This window comes from Antechinus flavipes, chromosome 1 (genome assembly GCF_016432865.1).
Source record: "Antechinus flavipes isolate AdamAnt ecotype Samford, QLD, Australia chromosome 1, AdamAnt_v2, whole genome shotgun sequence".
Lineage (NCBI taxonomy): Eukaryota > Metazoa > Chordata > Mammalia > Dasyuromorphia > Dasyuridae > Antechinus > Antechinus flavipes.
Window position 1 is genome coordinate 288,983,432 of NC_067398.1, and position 21,401 is coordinate 289,004,832.

Here is a 21,401-nt window from a genome sequence, read left to right on the forward strand (position 1 = left end):
AGAATCATTCGTGAAAGACACCACACCATGTAAATGGCACTAATCTGCATTTGTGCTTTAATCTCTCCTTGTACTTAATTGTAACTAATTGAAAAGGTCTCCCATGACAAAAACATCTTCCCTTGTGTAGAGTTATAGAACAGATTTTATCATTTTTACCATCTTTTCACAAAAACAATGCCTTGGACATTATTTTCATCATTGCTAAGAAATATTAGAAAGATATTTCTATGTGATCAGTAAGGAGCAGTGTATCAAATATTAAGAAAGTTCAATAAAGAACAAAAGAAAGTACTATTTTGAGAGGAGCTAGTGAATGCAGGAGCTTCTACATTCTACATCAGACATTGTGACTATGGGCAAGTAACTTAGTTTCTTTTTTATTAAAGCTTTTTATTTACAAAATATTTGCATAGGTAATTTTTCAACATTGATCCTTGCAAAATCTTGTGTTCCAAATTTTCCCCTCCTTCCCTCCACCTCCTCCCCTAGATGGGAGGTGATCCAGTACATGTTAAATATATTAAAATATGTTAAATCCAAATATATGTATACATATTTATACAGTTATCTTGCTGCACAAGAATAGTCAGATCAAGAAGGAAAAAAAAAAAAAAAAACAAACCTGAGAAAGAAAACAAAATGCAAGCAAACAACAACAGAAAGAGTGAAAATGTTATATTATGGCCCATACTCAGTTCCCACAGTCCTCTCTATGGGAGTAAATGGCTCTCTTTATCACAAGATTATTGGAACTGACCTGAATCATCTCATTTTAACTCAGTTTTTTATCTCTAAAATGGATGGAGTCAACAGGTACCATCCAGATTGCAGTGAAGATGAAGTGAGATAAGGAATGTCACAAAATGTGGTGATCTTCTTCTTTAAAATAATAATGGTTCTCTCTGGAAGCAGGTTTCTCGGGGAGGTTTTCTGGAGGCAGCCTTAGTTTCAGTTAAAAGTAATAATCACCCAAATGCAGCCAGATGTTAAAAGTTCAGATCTTTTATTGCTTCCTCCAAAATAGTCTTTCTTCTTGTTTCTAAGAGCTCTTGCAGTTGTCCTTTGCTCCTTTGCCTCTGCTTTCTTCAGCCTCCAGCCAGCACCAAGGTGAAAGTTGGAATGAATCTCTCTTGCCTCCGAGAGAGGGCTTCTGGCTGAACTCACTTGACGCTCCCCTCTCAATTTTTTCAGCTAAACTAACTTGACTGGCTCACTGAAGCTCTATTTATGCTCCTTCTCCAAGAGAGTGGGATTATAGGTTTCCTCCCAGAGTGCTCTCTGGCTCTAAGAGCTTCTTGCTTATATGAGCTCTCTAACGGTGGGAACACACGCATTGTTTTTATCAGTTATACTTAGTACTTTGTTTCTTCTGGGCCATAACATCTCCTTGTAAGATCAGATCAATCATACTGAACCATGCTTCATTAGATAATTATTGTCTCTATCAACTCTAATGACTTAACACTTTGTAAGGATTCCAACAACATACTCTTTAAACCTTAAAGAACGTGCATGTTAGCTATTATTATTAGAAAATTCACCATATAATTTTCCATCTTTACCTATAGATTCATGAGCAAAAAGCAATTCATGATATATGAGTCTTCAGTCCTAATTATATCACAATAACTTCTCTTCCTTTTCCCCCTTCCTTTCCCTTTCCCTTTTTCCTTTTCATTATTATTACTATTAAATTAACCACATAATTATCTAATGTCATCCATTGATTCAAGAGCAAATAGAAAATAATGTGCAAGAGCCCTAACTACCAGTTATATCACAATCACTTTATCATTATTATTATTACTAAATTCACCACATAATTATCTAACTTTATTCATAGATTCATGAGCAAATAGCAAGTCATGATATACAAGAATCCTCAGTTCTGTTTCATTAAGCAATATGTTCTAGCACTTGGGTAAAAGTTCTCAACTTGTTGCAATATCCTGAGTTTCTTTCCTCACTTCCCTTTGCCTCTTTTTGCCCTGAGACTGGAAAGGGTTTTTTTTTTTTTTTTAATTTTTAATAGCTTTTTATTTACAAGTTATATGTATGAGTAATTTTACAGCATTGACAATTGCCAAACCTTTTGTTTCAATTTTTCCTCTCCTTCCCCCCACCCCCTCCCTTAGATGGTAGGATGACCAGTAGATGTTAAATATATTAAAGTATAAATTAGATACATAATAAGTATACATGACCAAACCGTTATTTTGCTGTACAAAAAGAATCAGACTCTGAAATATTGTACAATTAGCCTATGAAGGAAATCCAAAATGCAGGCAGGCAAAAATATAGGGATTGGGAATTCAATGTAATGGTTCTTAGTCATCTCCCAAAGTTCTTTTGCTGGGTGTAGCTGGTTCAGTTCATTACTGCTCCATTGGAACTGATTTGGTTCATCTCTTTGCTGAAGATGGCCAGATCCATCAGAATTGATCATCATATAGTATTGTTGTTGAAGTATATAATGATCTCCTGGCCCTGCTCGGTTCACTCAACATCAGTTCATGTGAGTCTCTCCAGGCCTTTCTGAAATCATCCTGTTGGTCATTTCTTACCAAACAATAATATTCCATAATATTCATATACCACAATTTATTTAGCCATTCTCCAATTGATGGGCATTTACTCAGTTTCCAGTTTCTGACCACTACAAAGGACTGGAAAGGTTTTTAAACTATAGTATAAAGAAGAGAGTTGATGCTTTTGAATATAAGATTAGGATTAGGGGACACCCCCTTACCTTCCCTCTAAATTCACAAAAATATCATAAGCTAAAAAACACTAGGGCTTCTTTTCAGCAAACATTTATAAAACTCTTGCTATGTGCAAAGCAGGATATAATGTAATTTAGGAGATGGCAGACTGGCCTTGAAGCTAGGAAGGGCTGTGTTAAATGCTACCTTTGAAACATGTTAAGTTTGGAATTTAGGACAAGTCACTTTCCCGTTCAATACCCTGAGCAACTGTTCAGGACAGTAAATCATCTTTGAATGCCATTCTACACTTTTGGGGAGTTTTCAAAATAGAAGTTCCCCCATGAAACCCCTTGTTTCAGAGGTCCCCTCAATTCCCCCCAAAAAGTCAGAAGGCACTAAAGTGTTAAGATTAAAAGACAAATGAAAACTGTAGTATTTGCCCTCAAGGAGGGCACTTTTCTATATAACATTTAATAACATAAAACTTATTCTTCATAATTCTGAAAATTTTCTATTTTGGATTCTTGTCTAAGGAAGAAACATATGTATTTCATTAAAAAAATAATGTACTAATTGCTCTTTGTATATTCCTGTTTGCACATGTTGAATCAAAGATTTCTTAAAAAAAAAAAAAAAGTTATACATTTATGGTCCTTCTGAGGATGAGAATAGGAAAACTTTTTTTTAAGTTATAAAACCTTTAAAAATGGCAACAAGGCAGCATCATTGGGCAATTCATAATATAGTTTTATGAAGGCACACATTTTGGTTTTCATTTTATAAGTAGAACTTGCTACAGAAAAGTGATTTGTAGTCTATAGAGTTTTTAGAATGTATAACTAAAATATTTGCCAATATTCCCATCTATCCAAAAGTCCAGGTGATATTTTTTAAAGAAAGGGCCAAGTCACTTTTATACTATCCATTTGAATATTAATTTCTTATTCTTCAAACATATACTTGGCAGTTTTGAGCTTAACATGCTTGTTTTTATTCATTTTGTAATAAACTCAATTTTTCATAGAGCCTGATTTTCTGCATTTAATAAATAAAAACTCTAATTACTTTTTTTTTCCCCCTTGGAGGCCAATTGGGCTAAGTGACTTGTCCAGGGTCACATAGCTAGTAAGTGTCTGAAGCTCTAATGATTTTTTAAAATAATCTGAATCCTATCCCTATAACTCAGGAAGTATGTAGGTAATATAGTTAATAACAAAACCTTACCATTAATCTAGTAGAAATTATTATTTATAATGGATGGAGTGCTGGGCCAAGAAGACTATGATTTAATTTCTTTTTTTTTAATAACTTTTTATTGATAGAACTCATGCCAGGGTAATTTTTTACAGCATTATCCCTTGCATTCACTTCTGTTCCGATTTTTCCTCTCCTTCCCTCCACCCCCTCCCCCAGATGGCAAGCAGTCCTTTACATGTTGAATAGGTTACAGTATATCCTGGATACAATATATGTGTGCAGAACCAAACAGTTTTCTTGTTGCACAGGGAGAATTGAATTCAGAAGGTATAAATAATCCGGGAAGAAAAACAAAAATGCAAGCAGTTTATATTCATCTCCTAGTGTTCTTTTTTTGGGTGTAGCTGCTTCTGCCCATCTTTGATCAATTGAAACTGAATTAGCTCTCTTTATCGAAGAGATCTACTTCCATCAGAATACATCCTCAATCAGTATCATTGTTGAGGTATATAATGATCCCCTGGTTCTGCTCATTTCATTTAGCGTCAGTCATGATTTAATTTCTGCCTCTGATGTTTACTAACTGTGTGTGATGCTGGGAAAATCATTTATCTTATCTCTAGAACAGAGGTATCTCACCTTTTTTTGTATCATGGATCCCTTTGGCAGTCTGGTAAAGCCACAGACCTCTCCCCAGAATGATTATTTTAAATAATTGAAGGGAATGATAAATTTCAATGAGAAGTTAATAAAAGTAAAAATTTAATTTTCTCATCCAAATTCATGGGTCTTTTAAAATCTATGTCTTTGGACCCTATTTTAATAATTCCTACTTTAGGATTACCTACTAAATTAAAGATGGGTTTCACTTTACATAGTGGAGGAAATTCCCCATTTTTATTTGTTTATTTACATTATTTTTCCAGCTGTTACTTTGAGGAATCATATTCCTTATGTTATGTTTGCAAACTGCTTTATTGCAAATTAAAGTAATGCTTATATTTCTCTTCTCTTTCCTCAATTTGTTATTTACTTTATCCTTAATTTGTTATTTAAAAATACATCAGATTTGTTATTTCAAATACATCAAATCTCAAAATTCCTCCAAATCTTTAAGGTATTCAATCCCTTGAACTCTTCTTCCCCTCTTTCTCTTCAAAATCATTTTAGAAAGTATCTCTGTTTCATAATTGTGATGAAAACTCTAGGGTAACTTCTCAATGTTATTGTGTTCTAAATATAACATTCAGAATATCAGCCCTTTACATTGTCTTTTTGGCTCTTAAATTCCTTGATTTCAACATCAGAGAATTTTAGAAGTATAGAAGACCCCAGAGATCAAATCCCAACTCTACTATTTACTGGCTGTGAGACCTTGGGCAACTACTCTGGATCTTCACTTTTTCATTTATAAAATGAAGAGCTTGGGCGCTGAGGTCCATTCTGCTCAGTATGATCCTAAAATCTTTTGATCTATTCCCTTATTTTATAATTTAAGAAAATGAGGTCCTGAGAAGATACTTGATTTCTAAAGTCACATAGTTAACCAGTAGCAAAGCTGGGTACAAGAATCCAGGTTTTCCTATATTCATTGTAATAGTTTTTCCACTTCGTTTTGTTATACTTGTCTGGTAGAGAAAATTACTGTCCCAGTAGTTAAATGTTAAAGTAGCAGAACTAGGATTTAGAAAACCTGTTGTCAGAGATTCAAAGAATTCTTGATTTAATATTAACTTTAGAGATTTAGTGGCTCTCTAGCCCACTAAACCTTCATTCTTCACATGAGAAAACTGAAGCCAAAAGGTATAATCAAAATCACACAGGGAATAAGTGGCACAGTGGGATTTGAACCCCCAACAACTCTGCATATAATGCTAGCTTTGGTGATTAAGCCATATTATGATTCTCACAATTATTCTATATAAAAATGGAAATGCAGCTTCATTCTTCTCTTAAAGGAGCATCTTTTGAAAAAAAGAGATGATATTTATAAAGCATTTTGAGATCCTTCCTTGAATCTATTAAAAATCAAAGAAAATTATTAATATTGAAATCTAGTATAGTGAAAAATATGAGACATGTGTAGTCTGGGCTCAAAGCCAAATATGGTAAAAAGCAAAACCATGATATGTGTGGGACTTGATGGCAGACCAAATAACCATTTTGGAATTGCTATACCTTTGTATTTATGTAGGCGGTTTTCCCATTTCAAGGTAGACAGGGCAGACAGAGTAAGGTAGATACAGACAGTTTAACATCAGTAATAACAGCTGATGGTTGATACAAGTTCTTTTCCCCACTTACTAAGTTGCTCCACTTTTCATTGAACTATTTTGTTTGCACATCCCTTTCTGAAGCAATAACAATAATTAAAAACATCCCATTGAAAATGGCAATGATCTGGACTGTTCTTTTTGACATCATCATTCCAAAGGGTAACAAGTAGCATGCATTTAAATAACTGAACTCAAGGAACAGTAAGATTGCCAAAGTTGAAGCAGGTGGAATAAAAACAGGTCTAACAGAGTAGTCTGAAAGACTTCAAACATCATCCTCAGCTCTGGAAATCTATATTTTAATTCATTGCTATTTTCATGTCTGAAATTTTTTCCTTCTTATTAGGCTATTTTCTGATTCTATTCAGCTATTTTGCCACTGTCAGGAAAGAAGATAAATCAAGCAAGGGTTTTTTTTAACTTCTAAAATTCATGGTTTTTCTCAATGCTGGACCTTCATCAACTGTTATAGATTACAATCCCTTTCTTCTCTAAAGAAGATTGCTTCAGGAATTATTGTAGCAAATCCCACTCTCCCCATCTTGTCACCTGATAGTCCATTCCTCTCATTATCAATCCCTTCTGCAGGGAGGGGTCCTTAGATTGATAGTTCGATACTGAGCATATCATCCTACTCAATAAATTTCCTGATTCCCAGTCGGATCAAATACAAATACAAACTCTGTTTGGCATTTAAAGACTTTCACAACTTAACCTTTCTTCCTCATTACCTGCTCCCTTTGTCATACAATATAATCTAGTCAAACTGACCTTCTGTTCCTTCATCTTCTATCTCCATACCCTTGTATTGTCTGTCTCTTAAGCCTGAAATTCATTCCTTCCTCATCTCTTAGAATCCCTTGTTTTCTTTAAAGGCTTTGATCCAACACCATCTTCTTACATGAAAACTTTCCAGCTTTTAGTGCCTTTCCCAAAAATTAACTTATATCAATTTTTTGCATATATTTAAGTTTTATTAGCCTAAACATAAGTTACTGTAACTTTAAACTGCACTATGACTTTGGGACAGCTTATATATGCCCATGGTTTCTCCCCTAACTAAATTGTAAGGTTTTTTTGTTTTGTTTTTTTTGCTGAGGCAATTGGGGTTAAGTAACTTGCCCAGGACCACATAGCTAGGAAGTATTAAATGTCTAAGGCTAGATTGGAACTCGGGTCCTCCTAATTTCAGGGCCGGTCTTCTATCCACTGCACCATCTAGCTGCCCCTAAATTGTAAGTTCTTTAAAGACCACTAATAGTACCTGACATATAATAAGGACTTGGTTAATAATGATTGTTGATTGATTGACTTGCCAGACAGATAGGCCATTGACAATTTTTTCCAGTTTAAGTAGTGCTTGCCATAGGGTTTGGACCAAGGTCTTCCCCATGACTCACTAAGGCACTAGATGAGAACTTTGATGAAGTCTTTTTTTATCCCTTTATAAATACATGAAACATAAATACCAGCTGATGGGTAGAGCTGAAAGGTAGAGAGGATTTCTTGGTGAGAGAATTTTTCTCTGTGGCTTTGGCTTTGGACAATAGATTTTTCTTCAATATGAACCCCAGTGCCCATATTCAGTCCATTCTTTGCTTCCATTACAATATCACATCCTTTCCAGGAAGGTCTCATATGTCTTTCAAAAAATCTCAATCTAGCCAGGAGATTTTTTTAAAGAAAGGCTGCATGAAACATAAAATATACACATTACTCAAGAGATCTTGAAGTTTGGGTAATCAGTTCTACCAGAGGAAAAAATCAGCTTGGCCATAGACAACAGGATTCAATTGGGGCATTGAGTTCTTTAATCTCTATAGGTTATAGCTTCCCATTAAAGCAAAGAAGATTCAATTTCATTTTTGGCTTGGGGTTTTTGAAGCATTTCATACAAGCTATAATATTGTCCTTTCATTTAGTAGTCTCATTTGTTTGACTTTCTTGTTGTTAGTGACTACTTCCCCAGAGAAATATTGTCCACAGGGCATTGGAAAAGAAAGTTGGGAAAGATCAGTCAATTCTGGAATCAGCTACATTTGGAATTCATAATCTAAAATGGGAGAATCATCATCCATGGTATCTGCTGAATCATTTTATTCTCTCTCTGTCTCTCTGTGTGTCTCTCTATGTCTGTTTCTGTCTCTCTCTGTCTCTTTCTCTCTCATATATCCTTCCCCTATCTTCATAGCCATCTCTTATAATGACAGATAAAAAGAAAAAGAAAAAAAAAGCAGTTCAGCAAAACTAACCCCGCATCAGCTTAATCTATCAAATTATACACTATTTAACATTACTAGTTCCCCATCTTTACAAAGAAAGAGAAGATTAAGATTGATTTTCCTTTCTCTTCTGGTCCATACATTCTCTTCTGTTTATATTATCAGAACTATCAGTTTTGATTTTTATTTATTCTTTCCATTTACATTATTATAGTCATTGTCTGTTGATTGGTTCTTGTCCTTCATTCTCAAAGAGGATCAAATGACATCATTGTGTTAGAATTGAGTTATAGTGTGTCCGACTGTGGCTGATCAGACCAATATGAGCTGAGAATGCTCCGTCACAGGTCGGACACAAATAGTCCCTATAAACATTTGGGGTAGCTTCTATAACTTTGTTCATCTTGCTTTTCTTCTGAGCTAATTCAATTCTGTTTTGCTCAGAGAGCACAGAATCTTTTCTGATGAAGGCATGCCGGGCTGGGTGATCTTGTACCAGTCTCCCATGAGATACAATCAATTCTAAAGTTCTCTTTTAAGAACTTGAGGATGTCCTTGTATCACTTTTTCTGATCACCCTGTGAGCACTTGCCTTATATGAGTTCTCTATAAAATAATCTTTTTCACAAGCATATAATTGTATAGAGCACCAGCCCTGGAGTCTGGAGTTCAAAGCTAGCCACAGGCACTTAGCTATTTACTAGTTGTGTGACCCTGAGCACACAAAAAAATAATAAAAGCAAAAATAAATAGGAAGGTTGTAGTCATTTTGTGTATTTTTTTTTTGTTTCTATTTAATTGGTATGTTTATGCATGTTTCTCTCTGTTCTTCAAATACATCTTTTTTTTTTAATAAAAATTTATTGATATATCTTAGGGTTTTTTAACATCACCTAAATGTCCCCTGAATTATCATGTATTTATTTTGAGATTATTTTGCAATATAGTGTAAGATGCTAGTCTAAAGCTAATTTCTGCTGAATTACTTTCCAGTTTCCCTAGCAATTCTTGTCAAATAAAGAATTCTTCACCAATTTACTGATAAACTATATACTTCCAAAATTTTTATTTTATTTTTGATTTATGGAATAAAACAAGCTTTTCCATAACAAATAAAAGAGATAACTGCACATGAAATTTCAAATCTATTACATACAACTTGCTATTTCTTTTAAATGTATAATAAAGTTATCTAAATTTCTGCATTTTTTCTCTTTTTTTCTTCTTCCTTTGCTTGCCCTACACATGGCCTCCATTAGATATAAATGTTTGTGTGTGTGTGTGTGTGTGTGTGTGTGTGTGTAAAATCATTCTATACATAGTTCTATTTATCACTTCTTTCTCTAGATGCAGATAGTGTCTCCTAAGTTGACATTCACTCAAAGTTGTTCTTAAAACAATGTTGCTGTTACTTTATTCAATGATCTTTTGATTCTGCTCATTTCTTTCTTCATATGCTTTTAAAAGTACTTCTATATATATTATCTAATTTATCATCACGAAAACTCTGTAAAATTAGGAAAAACAAACCATTGTGTGAAAACAAAGAAAGGTTATAGGAATTGTGTAAAATCACACAGCTTGTTAATGGAGGAATCAATATTTGAACCATTTTAAAATAGAAATGAATAGAAAAAAATAGGCTTTATATACAAGACTTTTCACATAAGTTTCTGAGTATATTTATCAGTATAGAAATGATTATTTTTATTTTTTTTTACAAGATATATGCATGGGTAATTTTTCAGTATTGACCCTTGTAAAACCTTCTGTTCCAAGTTTTCCCCTTCTTCCATCCACCCCCTCCCCCAGATGGGAGATAGACTAATACATGTTAAATTTGTTAAAGTATATGTTAAATACAATATATATATATATATATATATACATATTCATACAATTATTTTGCTGCACAAGAAGAATTGGACTTTGAAATAATGTAAAATTGACCTGAGAAGGGAATAAAAAATGCAAGCAGATGAAAACAGAGGGAATGGAAATGCTATGTTGTGGTTCACACTCATTTCCCAGAGTTCTTTTGCTGGATGTAGCTGGTTCTATTCATTATTGAACAAATGGAACTGATTTTGTTCATCTCATTGTTGAAGAGAGCCACGTCCATCAGAATTGATCATCATATAGTATTAGAAATTATTATTTTTTCAGATTTTTAATGAATAAGACAAGTACTACAATACTTTTATTAAAAGCCTTGTATGTAGTAAAAAGTAGGGTCTGTGAGATACTAAGGATACAAAGACAGAAACAATTCTTATTCTCCAGAAGCTTATAGATGGTTGTGTGAATAGCCAACAGCCACATAGCAGGTTAGTAACTCTTGTCTTTTGATCAGAAACTTGTTTGGATATATATGTATACATAAATAATGTATACATATATTGTGTAAAAATGTGTATATATATATATATATACTTAAACAGATAGATAGATGAGTATATACAGCTAGGTGGTCCAGTGGAAAGAGAATTGAGCCTGAGTCAGGAAGACTTGAGTTCAAATCTGGTCTTACACACTTAGTAGGTATGTGACCCTGGCAAGTGACTTAAGTCACTTGTCTTTTAACTATGAGTCTCTGTTCTAGATGAGCTGAACAGAACTTCCCCCTCATGTTCCTCATATGAAATATTCCCCTTTCCCTTCCCTCTTATTTCCCCAGCAGGAATTTCATCTCGTTCTTTGGCTCTAGCAAATGCAAAGCCTGAACTGGTCTGTCTATCTTTTGGTCCTTCTCATCTTGACCCAAGGTAGGGAAATTGTTGTGAATGAAGAAATCCTAAAGTTTATATCACCAAACTCTTTCATTTTATAGGAGATAGGCATTATCATGAAGATGGGGAGAGAAGGCAAAGTTGAGCTCTTGTTGTAATTTTTCTTACCTGCATACACCCCCTTGCTCTTTTTCTCTCTATTCTTCAAGGCTTTACAGGTAGAGGTAACAGGGAAGGGGGGAAATAGAAGAATGAGTGTTCTTTCCTATGTCCTTTCCTCAGAGCCCATTCTACTCCTCAATGCATAGCATTCCACCTGTCTTGGCCTGTAGCTGAGGCAGCCACAGGAAGATGAGGAAAGAAAGGGGGGAAACTCAAGGAGAGGAAAGGAGGACAGAAGGTAGAAAGGGATAATCCATTCTGTCCCTCCCAGGAAATCTCAAAAGGATTTCTCACAGTGCTAGCTGTGAGGTATGACAAAAGGGAAAAAGGGAGAGAGAAGAGGGGAATCAACATGGACCAGGAGAAGAGGATAACCTTATGCCTTGGCAAATGTAAGACTCACTGATCCTCACCTTCTTATTTGCCACACAAATCTGCTCCCTTTCCCCCATTCTAATTTACCCTTGGCCGTTATCCCCTTTCTTACCTATGAATCCTGTCATGGCTTTGGAGTGGGAATACAGAGATGGGCAGTGAAAGACATGCATTTCTGCCACATTCCATGTTAGAATTCTGAATACTTGAATATATGTTTCCTGTATAAACTGTCATAACTTGGGCTCTGTCAGTACCAGAATGCATAAGGTATTGGACGATGGGGACCTAGAGGTCAGACAGACCTGATGGTTTGGAGCAGGTGATCAGAAACAAATCTATAGGTCAGCAAATATCTCCACTAGGTAGGCGGTAGGAACTGGTATTAATCTTGATGGGATTAATGGGTGAGGTGGGAGTGGGCTTAATTGGCCTTAGGATAGGAGTCTTGCAGCATCAAGTAGGGATTCGGGAAGTCTAGAAGTAGTAAACTAGCCCCCAAAGCTGAGGTTTCAGGGCAGAAAAAACTTCATTTCCTAGAGTATGGTTAAGATAATAGTGAGAATAGTGAGGCTACATGATAAACAGAAAACCAAAGCAAAGAGTTCATATACTTGGGGAGAAGGGAGGTAGAGATTAGCCATATTTCAGACAGGAAACCAAGACTCAGGTACTTTAGGGGAAGGGGAATAAAAACAAAATTTTACATAATTTAGATTTGGTACAAGATTTTTCTCATAAACTAAACAAGATTTAAAATAATAAAGCTGAGGTGCTGCAATTATATTTGTTAGTGAGTTGGCCTGGTCCTCCTTGTCTTACTCCTGTGTAGTTAGTATTGGAATAGTCTCAATATCTGAGGTAGGTGCAGATCCCACCTTCTGCAGAAGGAAGAGGCTTTTCTCAGTTTTCCAACTGCTGATGACTTCTCTGATTTTACCTTCTATTCACTTTTTATATAGTATGTATCTAGTTATTTACATATTTTCTTCCCTATTCAAATATATGCTCCCTTAAAGTCAGGGTCTTTTTTTAGCTATACTTTGTATCCCTAGTACTAGGCGCTGCTTTGTACTTAATAAGTACTTAATAAATGCTTGTTATTAACTGATTCTGGAAACATGGTAAGAAGATGGGTAGTTTCTGTAGAAATCATCATAGTCTGTTTTAGGTACTTTACCTAACAGTGACTGACTAACCTCCCTGATCTTCTCAAAATGGCTCAGAGAACCAGAGGGGGATCTAAAAACTCTGTCATTTGGTTCCTGAGCCCCTTCCTCCTAATACTGTTGAGTTTCAAATTAGGAAAGCTGGTCACAGGGAACCTGACACCTAAAAGTAAATCTAGCATTTATATCTAGGGTTGGAGTCCAAACTGGAGTTCAAATTCAGGCTTAAAAACTCAATCAGCTGGGTGACTCTGAGCAAGTGACTTAACTTCAGTTTCCTCATCTGTAAAATGAAGATAATAAATAGCACTTACCTTGAAAGGGCTATTGTAAGAGTTAAATGAAATAATAATTATGAAGTACTGAGTAAAATATGAGTATTATCTGTTAGGATTCTTGCAAGGTGCTACGTCACTGAAATTGATAGACACTCTGGGAGATTCACAAATCAGGATTCAGTGGGAGATTCACAACTTCAGTGGAGGAGATTCACAAGTTACAGCTCCCACAGTCCCACTCTGGGAGGAGGAATCAACCTTTGAGTTCACACCCTTAAGAGATCATATATAAGGAGTTCCCACAAGCCAACTAGAGACTTTTGGGAGATTGAGAAGCCGGGATTCGGAAGAAGAGAGGCTAAAGCTGGAAGAGGCAAAGGACTTGGAACCAAGGAGAGAGATAGGCCTCTAAGAAAGCTAACTGGGCTATTTTGGAAGAGACAATAAAGGATCTGAACTTTTAACAAACAGCTGGCTGCATTTGAGGTGATTATTGAACTGAACTGAAAAGAAGGCTGCCTCCAGAAGCCCCCTAAGAAACCTGGTCACAGAGAACATAATATTTTGGAGAAGAGAACATTACAGTTATCTATGATGATGATGGTGTTAGAATTACATGATACAATGGAAAAATGACTAATTTTATAGTTGGAAGAGCTGCATGTTCACACAATTCTGCCTTGTTTGCCTCAGTTTCCTCAAACTATCTCAAGACTGATATGAGGATCAAATAATATATTTATAAAAAAGCTTAGCAACTCCCTTCATTTCTCTTTTCCTTCAGCCATCTTACTGTATTCATCATCTTAGGCAAGTCATTGAAATTCCCTGGGCTTCAGTTTCTCCATCAGAAAAATGAAGGGCTTGGACTCAGTAGCTTCTGAAGTCCCCAGAAGTATATTGGTAAATGTCTAACAACTGGATCTCTAAAAAAGAAGACAAGAAGAAGGAGAAGCAGAAAGAGAAGGAGGAGAAGAAGAGAAAAAAAGAAGAAAAGAAGGAGAAGAAGAAGGAGGAGAAGAAGAAGATGATGGAGGAGAAGGAGAAAAAGGAGAAGAAAAAGATGAGTAAGAAGGAAAAGAAGAACATGAAGAAGGAGAAGAAGGAAAATGAGGAAGAGGGGAAGGAGGAGGAAGAAAAGAAGAGGAACTATATACACGACATTATTAACATTTTCTCCATCACTAGTCTAGACAATCAGCAAAACTATAAATCAAGCCCTGCTTTATAGATTTTGCTGATTTCTAAGATGTAAATGCTCACCTTAAAAATTAAACAATTAGTTCTCTTGAGCCAAATTGAACTGGATCTAGCACATTCTTACTTCCAGGTCTAGATCCATGATCTTCCTAAGAAATGAATATCTCATAGTATTATAGCATTAAAAATCTATTCATCTAGGCAGCTAGACTAAGGGTCAGGAAGAATAGGGCCTAAATATTACCTTAAACTAATTGATGATCCTCCGAAAATCACTTAACTGCTTTCTGCCTCAGTTTCCATATCTGTGCAATAGGGATGATAAGAGCACCTACTTTATACAGCTGTTAGAGGCTCTCCAAAATGGTTGGATTCGTTCACAATTCCACCAACAATGCACCAGTGTCCCAGTTTTCCCGCATCCCCTCCAACAGTCATCATTATTTTTTCCTGTCATCTTAGCCAATCTGACAGGTGTGTAGTCTCACTACATTTTCTGCTTAATATGTTCTCCCTCCCTGATCATACATCCCATATTCAAAGATGGTGACTAATCCCACAAGGACTCAAAAGAAATAAAATACATAAGGCTGTTTGCAAATGTTAAAGTACCATATAAATACCAGCTGTTCCCTTAGTTAAGGTAGAGATTCTTTAAAATATTTGAAACAATGTGCAGAAAGACTTGGGCTCAAACCTAAGTTTGAATCCTAAATTTGATATTTACAAATATGCCTATGTGCAAGATGCCCTATTTTCTCATCTATGAAATGCAAATTAGAGTTCATAAGATTTACCTTGCAAAAGCAAAAATTGATCTCATTAAAAGAGATAAGGAAGGAAACTATATCTTGCTAAAGGATACTATAGACAATGAAGCAATATCAGTATTAAATATATATGCACCAAGTGATATAGCATCTAACTTCCTAAAGGAGAAGTTAAGAGAGTTGCGAGAAGAAATAGACAGCAAAACTATAATAGTGGGAGATCTCAATCTTGTACTCTCAGATTTAGCTAAATCAAATCACAAAACAAATAAGAAAGAAATTAAAGAGGTAAATAGAATATTAGAAAAATTAGGTATGATAGATCTCTGGAGAAAACTGAATGGTGACAGAAAGGAGTATACTTTCTTCTCAGCAGTTCATGGAACTTACACAAAAATTGACCATATATTAGGACATAAAGACCTCAAAATTAAATGCAGGAAGGCAGAAATAGTAAATGCTTTCTTTTCAGATCACAATGCAATAAAAACTACATTCAACAAAAAATTAGGTGTAAATAGGCCAAAAAGTAATTGGAAACTAAACAATCTCATCTTAAAGAATGATTGGGTGAAACAGCAAATTATAGACACAATTAATAATTTCACTCAAGATAATGACAACGGTGAGACATCATACCAAAATTTATGGGATGCAGCCAAAGTGGTAATAAGGGGAAATTTTATATCCTTAGAGGCTTACTTGAATAAAATAGAGAAAGAGAAGATAAATGAATTGGGCCTGCAATTTAAAAAGCTAGAAAAAGACCAAATTAAAAGCCCCCAATCAATTACTAAACTTGAAATTCTAAAATTAAAAAGAGAAATTAATAATATAGAAAGTAAAAAAAACTATTGAACTAATAAATAAAACTAAGAGTTGGTTTTATGAAAAAGCCAATAAAATTAATAATAATAATAATAAAAGCCAATAAAATAAAGGTTAATAAACCTTTGGTAAATCTGATTAGAAAAAGGAGAGAGGAAAATCAAATTAGTAGCCTTAAAAATGAAAAGGGAGAACTTTCCACTAATGAAGAGGAAATTAAAGAAATAATAAGGAGTTACTTTGCCCAACTTTATGCCAATACATTTGACAACCTAAGTGAAATGGATAACGACCTCCAAAAATATAGGCTTCCTAGATTAACAGAGAAAGAAATAAATTGCTTAAATAGTCCCATTTCAGAAAAAGAAATAGAACAAGCTACTAATCAACTCCCTTAAAAAAAATCCCCAGGAGCAGATGGATTTACATGTGTATTCTACCAAACATTCAAAGAACAATTAGCCCCAATGCTTTATAAACTATTTGAAAAAATAGGGAATGAAGGAGTCCTACCAAATTCCTTTTATGACACAGACATGATACTGATACCTAAACCAGGTAGGTTGAAAACAGAGAAAGAAAATTATAGACCAATCTCCCTAATGAATGTTGATGCTAAAAACTTAAATAAGATATTAGGAAAAAGACTACAGAAAATCATCCCCAGGATAATATACCATGATCAAGTAGGATTTATACCAGAATTGCAGGGCTGGTTCAATATTAGGAAAACTATCAGTATAATTGGCCATATTAATAATAAAATTAGCAAAAACCATATGATCATCTCAATAGATGGATAAAAAGCATTTCATAAAATCCAACATCCATTCTTATTAAAAACTCTTGAGAGTATAGGAATAAATGGACTTTTCCTTAAAATAATCAGTAGCATCTATTTAAAACCAGCAGTAAGTATCATATGTAACAGGGACAAACTGCAACCATTCCCAATAAGATCAGGAGTGAAACAAGGTTGCCCACTATCACCATTACTATTTAATATTGTATTAGAAATGCTAGCTTTGGCAATAAGAGTTGAGAAAAAGATGAAAGGAATAAGAATAGGCAATGAGTAAACCAAATTATTACTCTTTGCTGATGGTATACTTAGAGAACCCCAGAGATTCTACTAAAAAGTTGTTAGAAATAATCCACACCTTTAGCAAAGTTGCAGGATACAAAATAAACCCACATAAGTCATCAGCATTCTTATATGTCACTAACAAAACCCAACAGTTAGAGTTACAAAGAGAAATTCTATTTAAAGTAACTACTGATTGTATAAAATATTTGGGAATCTATCTGCCAAGGGAAAATCAGAAACTTTATGAGCAAAACTGCAAAAACACTTTCCACACAAATTAAGTCTGATCTAACCAACTGGAAAAATATTAAATGCTCTTGAATTGGGCGAGCAAATATAATAAAGATGACCATACTACCTAAACTAATCTATTTATTTAGCACTATACCAATCAGACTCCCAAAAAACTATTTTGATGACCTAGAAAAAATAACAACAAAGTTCATATGGAAAAACAAAAGGTCAAGAATTTCAAGGGAATTAATGAAAAAAAAAATCAAATGAAGGTGGCCTAGCTGTACCATATCTAAAATTATATTTTAAAGCAGCAGTTACTAAAACCATCTGATATTGGCTAAGAAATAGACTAGTTGATCAATGGAATAGGTTAGGTTCAAAGGACAAAACAGCTAATAACTTTAATAATCTAGTGTTTGACAAACCCAAAGGCCCCAGTTTTGGGGATAAGAACACAGTATTTGACAAAAATTGCTGGGAAAATTGGAAATTAGTATGGCAGAAACTAGGCATTGATCCACACTTAACACCGTACACCAAGATAAGGTCAAAATGGGTTCATGACCTAGGCATAAAGAATGAGATTATAAATAAGTTGGAAGAGCATAGGATAGTTTACCTCTCAGACCTGTGGAAGAGGGAGGAATTTATGACCAAAGAAGAACTAGAGATCACTATTGACCACAAAATAGAAAATTTTGATTATATCAAATTGAAAAGTTTTTGTACAAACAAAATTAATGCAGACAAGATTAGAAGGGAAACAATAAACTGGGAAAATATTTTTACAGTCAAAGGTTCTGGTAAAGGCCTCATTTCCAAAATATATAGAGAACTGACTCTAACTTATAAGAAATCAAGCCATTCTCCAATTGATAAATGGTCAAAGGATATGAACAGATAATTCTCAGATGAAGAAATTAAAATTATTTCTAGCCATATGAAAATATGTTCCAAATCACTATTAATCAGAGAAATGCAAATTAAGACAACTCTGAGATACCACTACACACCTGTCAGATTGGCTAGAATGACAGGGAAAGATAATGTGGAATGTTGGAGGGGATGTGGGAAAATAGGGACACTGATGCATTGTTGGTGGAATTGTGAACACATCCAGCCATTCTGGAGAGCAGTTTGGAACTATGCTCAAAAAGTTATCAAACTGTGCATACTCTTTGATCCAGCAGTGTTTCTACTGGGCTTATACCCCAAAGAGATACTAAAGAAGGGAAAGGGACCTGTATGTGCCAAAATGTTTGTGGCAGCCCTGTTTGTAGTGGCTAGAAACTGGGAAATGAATGGATGCCCATCAATTGGAGAATAGTTGAGTAAATTGTGGTATGTGAACATTATGGAATATTATTGTTCCATAAGAAATGACCAGCAGGATGAATACAGAGAGGACTGGCGAGACTTACATGAACTGATACTAAGTGAAATGAGCAGGACCAGGAGATCATTATATACCTCAACAATGATACTGTATGAGGATGTATTCTGATGGAAGTGTATCTCTTCGATAAAGAGAGCTAATTCAGTTTCAATTGATCAAGGATGGACAGAAGCAGCTACACCCAAAGAAAGAACATTGGGAAATGAATATAAACTGCTTGCCTTTTTGTTTTACTTCCCGGGTTATTTCTACCTTCTGAATCCAATTCTCTCTGTGCAACAAGAGAACTGTTCGATTTTGCACACATATATTGTATCTAAGATATACTATAACCTATTTAACATGTAAAGGACTGCTTGCTATCTGGGGGAGGGAGTGGAGGGAAGGAGGAGAAAAATCGGAACAGAAGTGAGTGCAAAAGATAATGTAAAAAATTATCCTGGCATGGGTTCTGTCAATAAAAAGTTATTTTAAAAAAATAATTAAAAAAAAAGATTTACCTCAAAAGATTCTTATGAATCTCAAATGAGAGCATTGTAAAGAGCTACACAGAGTCAGATGTTATTATGTAATACTTGTGATTACCCATCAGTGAGATTATTTCTAAAAGCACCTGTTTCATTTTTTTTTAAATTTTTTATTTAACAATTACTTTATATTGACACTCTTTTCTGTTCCGATTTTTTTTCCCCTCCCTCCCTCCACCCCCTCCCCTAGATGGCAAGCAGTCCTTTATATGTTGGATATGTTGCAGTATATCCTAGATACAATATATGTTTGCAGAACTGAACAGTTCTCTTGTTGCATAGGGAGAATTGGATTCAGAAGGTATAAATAACCCGGGAAGAAAAACAAAAATGCAGATAGTTCACATTCGTTTCCCAGTGTTCTTTCTTTGGGTGTAGCTGCTTTTGTCCGTCATTTATCAATTGAAACTCAGGTCTCTTTGTCAAAGAAATCCCCTTCCATCAAAATATGTCCTCATACAATATCGTTGTCGAAGTGTATAATGATCTCCTGGTTCTGCTCATTTCACTTAGCATCAGTTCATGTAAGTCTCGCCAGTCCTCTCTGTATTCATCCTGCTGGTCATTTCTTACAGAACAATAATATTCCATAATAAAAATATACCACAATTTACCCAGCCATTCTCCAATTGATGGGCATCCATTCATTTTCCAGTTTCTAGCCACTACAAATAGGGCTGCTACAAACATTTTGGCACATATAGGTCCCTTTCCCTTCTTTAGTATTTCTTTGGGATATAAGCCCAATAGAAACACTGCTGGATCAAAGGGTATGCACAATTTGATAATTTTTTGGTCATAATTCCAGATTGCTCTCCAGAATGGTTGGATTCGTTCACAATTCCACCAACAATGCATTAGTGTCCCAGTTTTCCCGCATCCCCTCCAACATTCATCATTATTTTTTCCTGTCATCTTAGCCAATCTGACAGGTGTGTAGTGGTATCTCAGAGTTGTCTTAATTTGCATTTCTCTGATCAATAATGATTTGGAACACTCTTTCATATGAGTGGTAATAGTTTCAATTTCATCCTCTGAAAATTGTCTGTTCATATCCTTTGACCATTTATCAATTGGAGAATGGCTTGATTTCTTATAAATTTGAGTCAGTTCTCTATATATTTTAGAAATGAGGCCTTTATCAGAACCTTTAACTGTGAAGATGTTTTCCCAGTTTGTTGCTTCCCTCCTAATCTTGTTTGCATTAGTTTTGTTTGTACAAAGGCTTTTTAATTTGATGTAATCAAAATTTTCTATTTTGTGATCAGTAATGGTCTCTAGTTCATCTTTGGTCACAAATTTCTTTCTCCTCCACAAGTCTGAGAGATAAATTATTCTATGTTCCTCTAATTTATTTATAATCTCGTTCTTTATGCCTAGGTCATGGACCCATTTTGATCTTATCTTGGTATATGGTGTTAGGTGTGGGTCCATGCCTAATTTCTGCCATACTAATTTCCAATTATCTCAGCAGTTTTTATCAAATAATGAATTCTTTTCCCAGAAGTTAGGGGCTTTGGGTTTGTCAAACACTAGATTGTTATAGTTGACTATTCTGTCTTGTGAACCTAACCTTTTCCACTGATCCACTAATCTATTTCTTAGCCAATACCAAATGGTTTTGGTGACTGCTGCTTTATAATATAGTTTTAGATCAGGTACAGCTAGGCCACCTTCATTTGATTTTCTTTTTCATTAATTCCCTTGAGATTCTCGACTTTTTATTGTTCCATATGAATTTTGTTGTTATTTTTTCTAGATCATTAAAATATTTTCTTGGAAGTCTGATTGGTATAGCACTAAATAAATAGATTAGTTTAGGGAATATTGTCATCTTTATTATGTTCGCTCGGCCGATCCAAGAGCACTTAATATTTTTCCAATTATTTAAGTCTGACTTTATTTGTGTGGAGACTTTTTTATAATTTTGCTCATATAATTCCTGACTTTCCTTTGGTAGATAGATTCCCAAATATTTTATGGTATCAACAGTTATTCTGAATGGAATTTCTCTTTGTATCTCTTGCTGTTGGGTTTTGTTGGTGATGTATAAAAATGCTGAGGATTTATGGGGATAAGCACCTGTTTCATTAATATTCTCTTTTTTTCCCCATCAAAGGTATTCATCAGCTGATATAAAGCAATTTATTCTCCCACCAAATCTCGGGGAAGTCTACCACCGACATATAAGCATTTCTGGCTTCCCCTCTCTTCAACTAGTAAGTAAAAATTCTTTTTCT

General features: G+C 34.7%; 1 protein-coding gene across 1 annotated transcript in view; it reads left to right on the plus strand.

Moving 5' to 3' along the window:
* DOCK8 (dedicator of cytokinesis 8) overlaps positions 1-21,401 on the plus strand; it is a 312,124-nt gene that overhangs the window by 59,631 nt on the left and 231,092 nt on the right. The window contains exon 2 of the mRNA XM_051962333.1: positions 21,281-21,380. Within this exon, the coding sequence (XP_051818293.1) occupies positions 21,281-21,380 (100 nt within the window). The remainder of the gene's footprint in view (positions 1-21,280; positions 21,381-21,401) is intronic.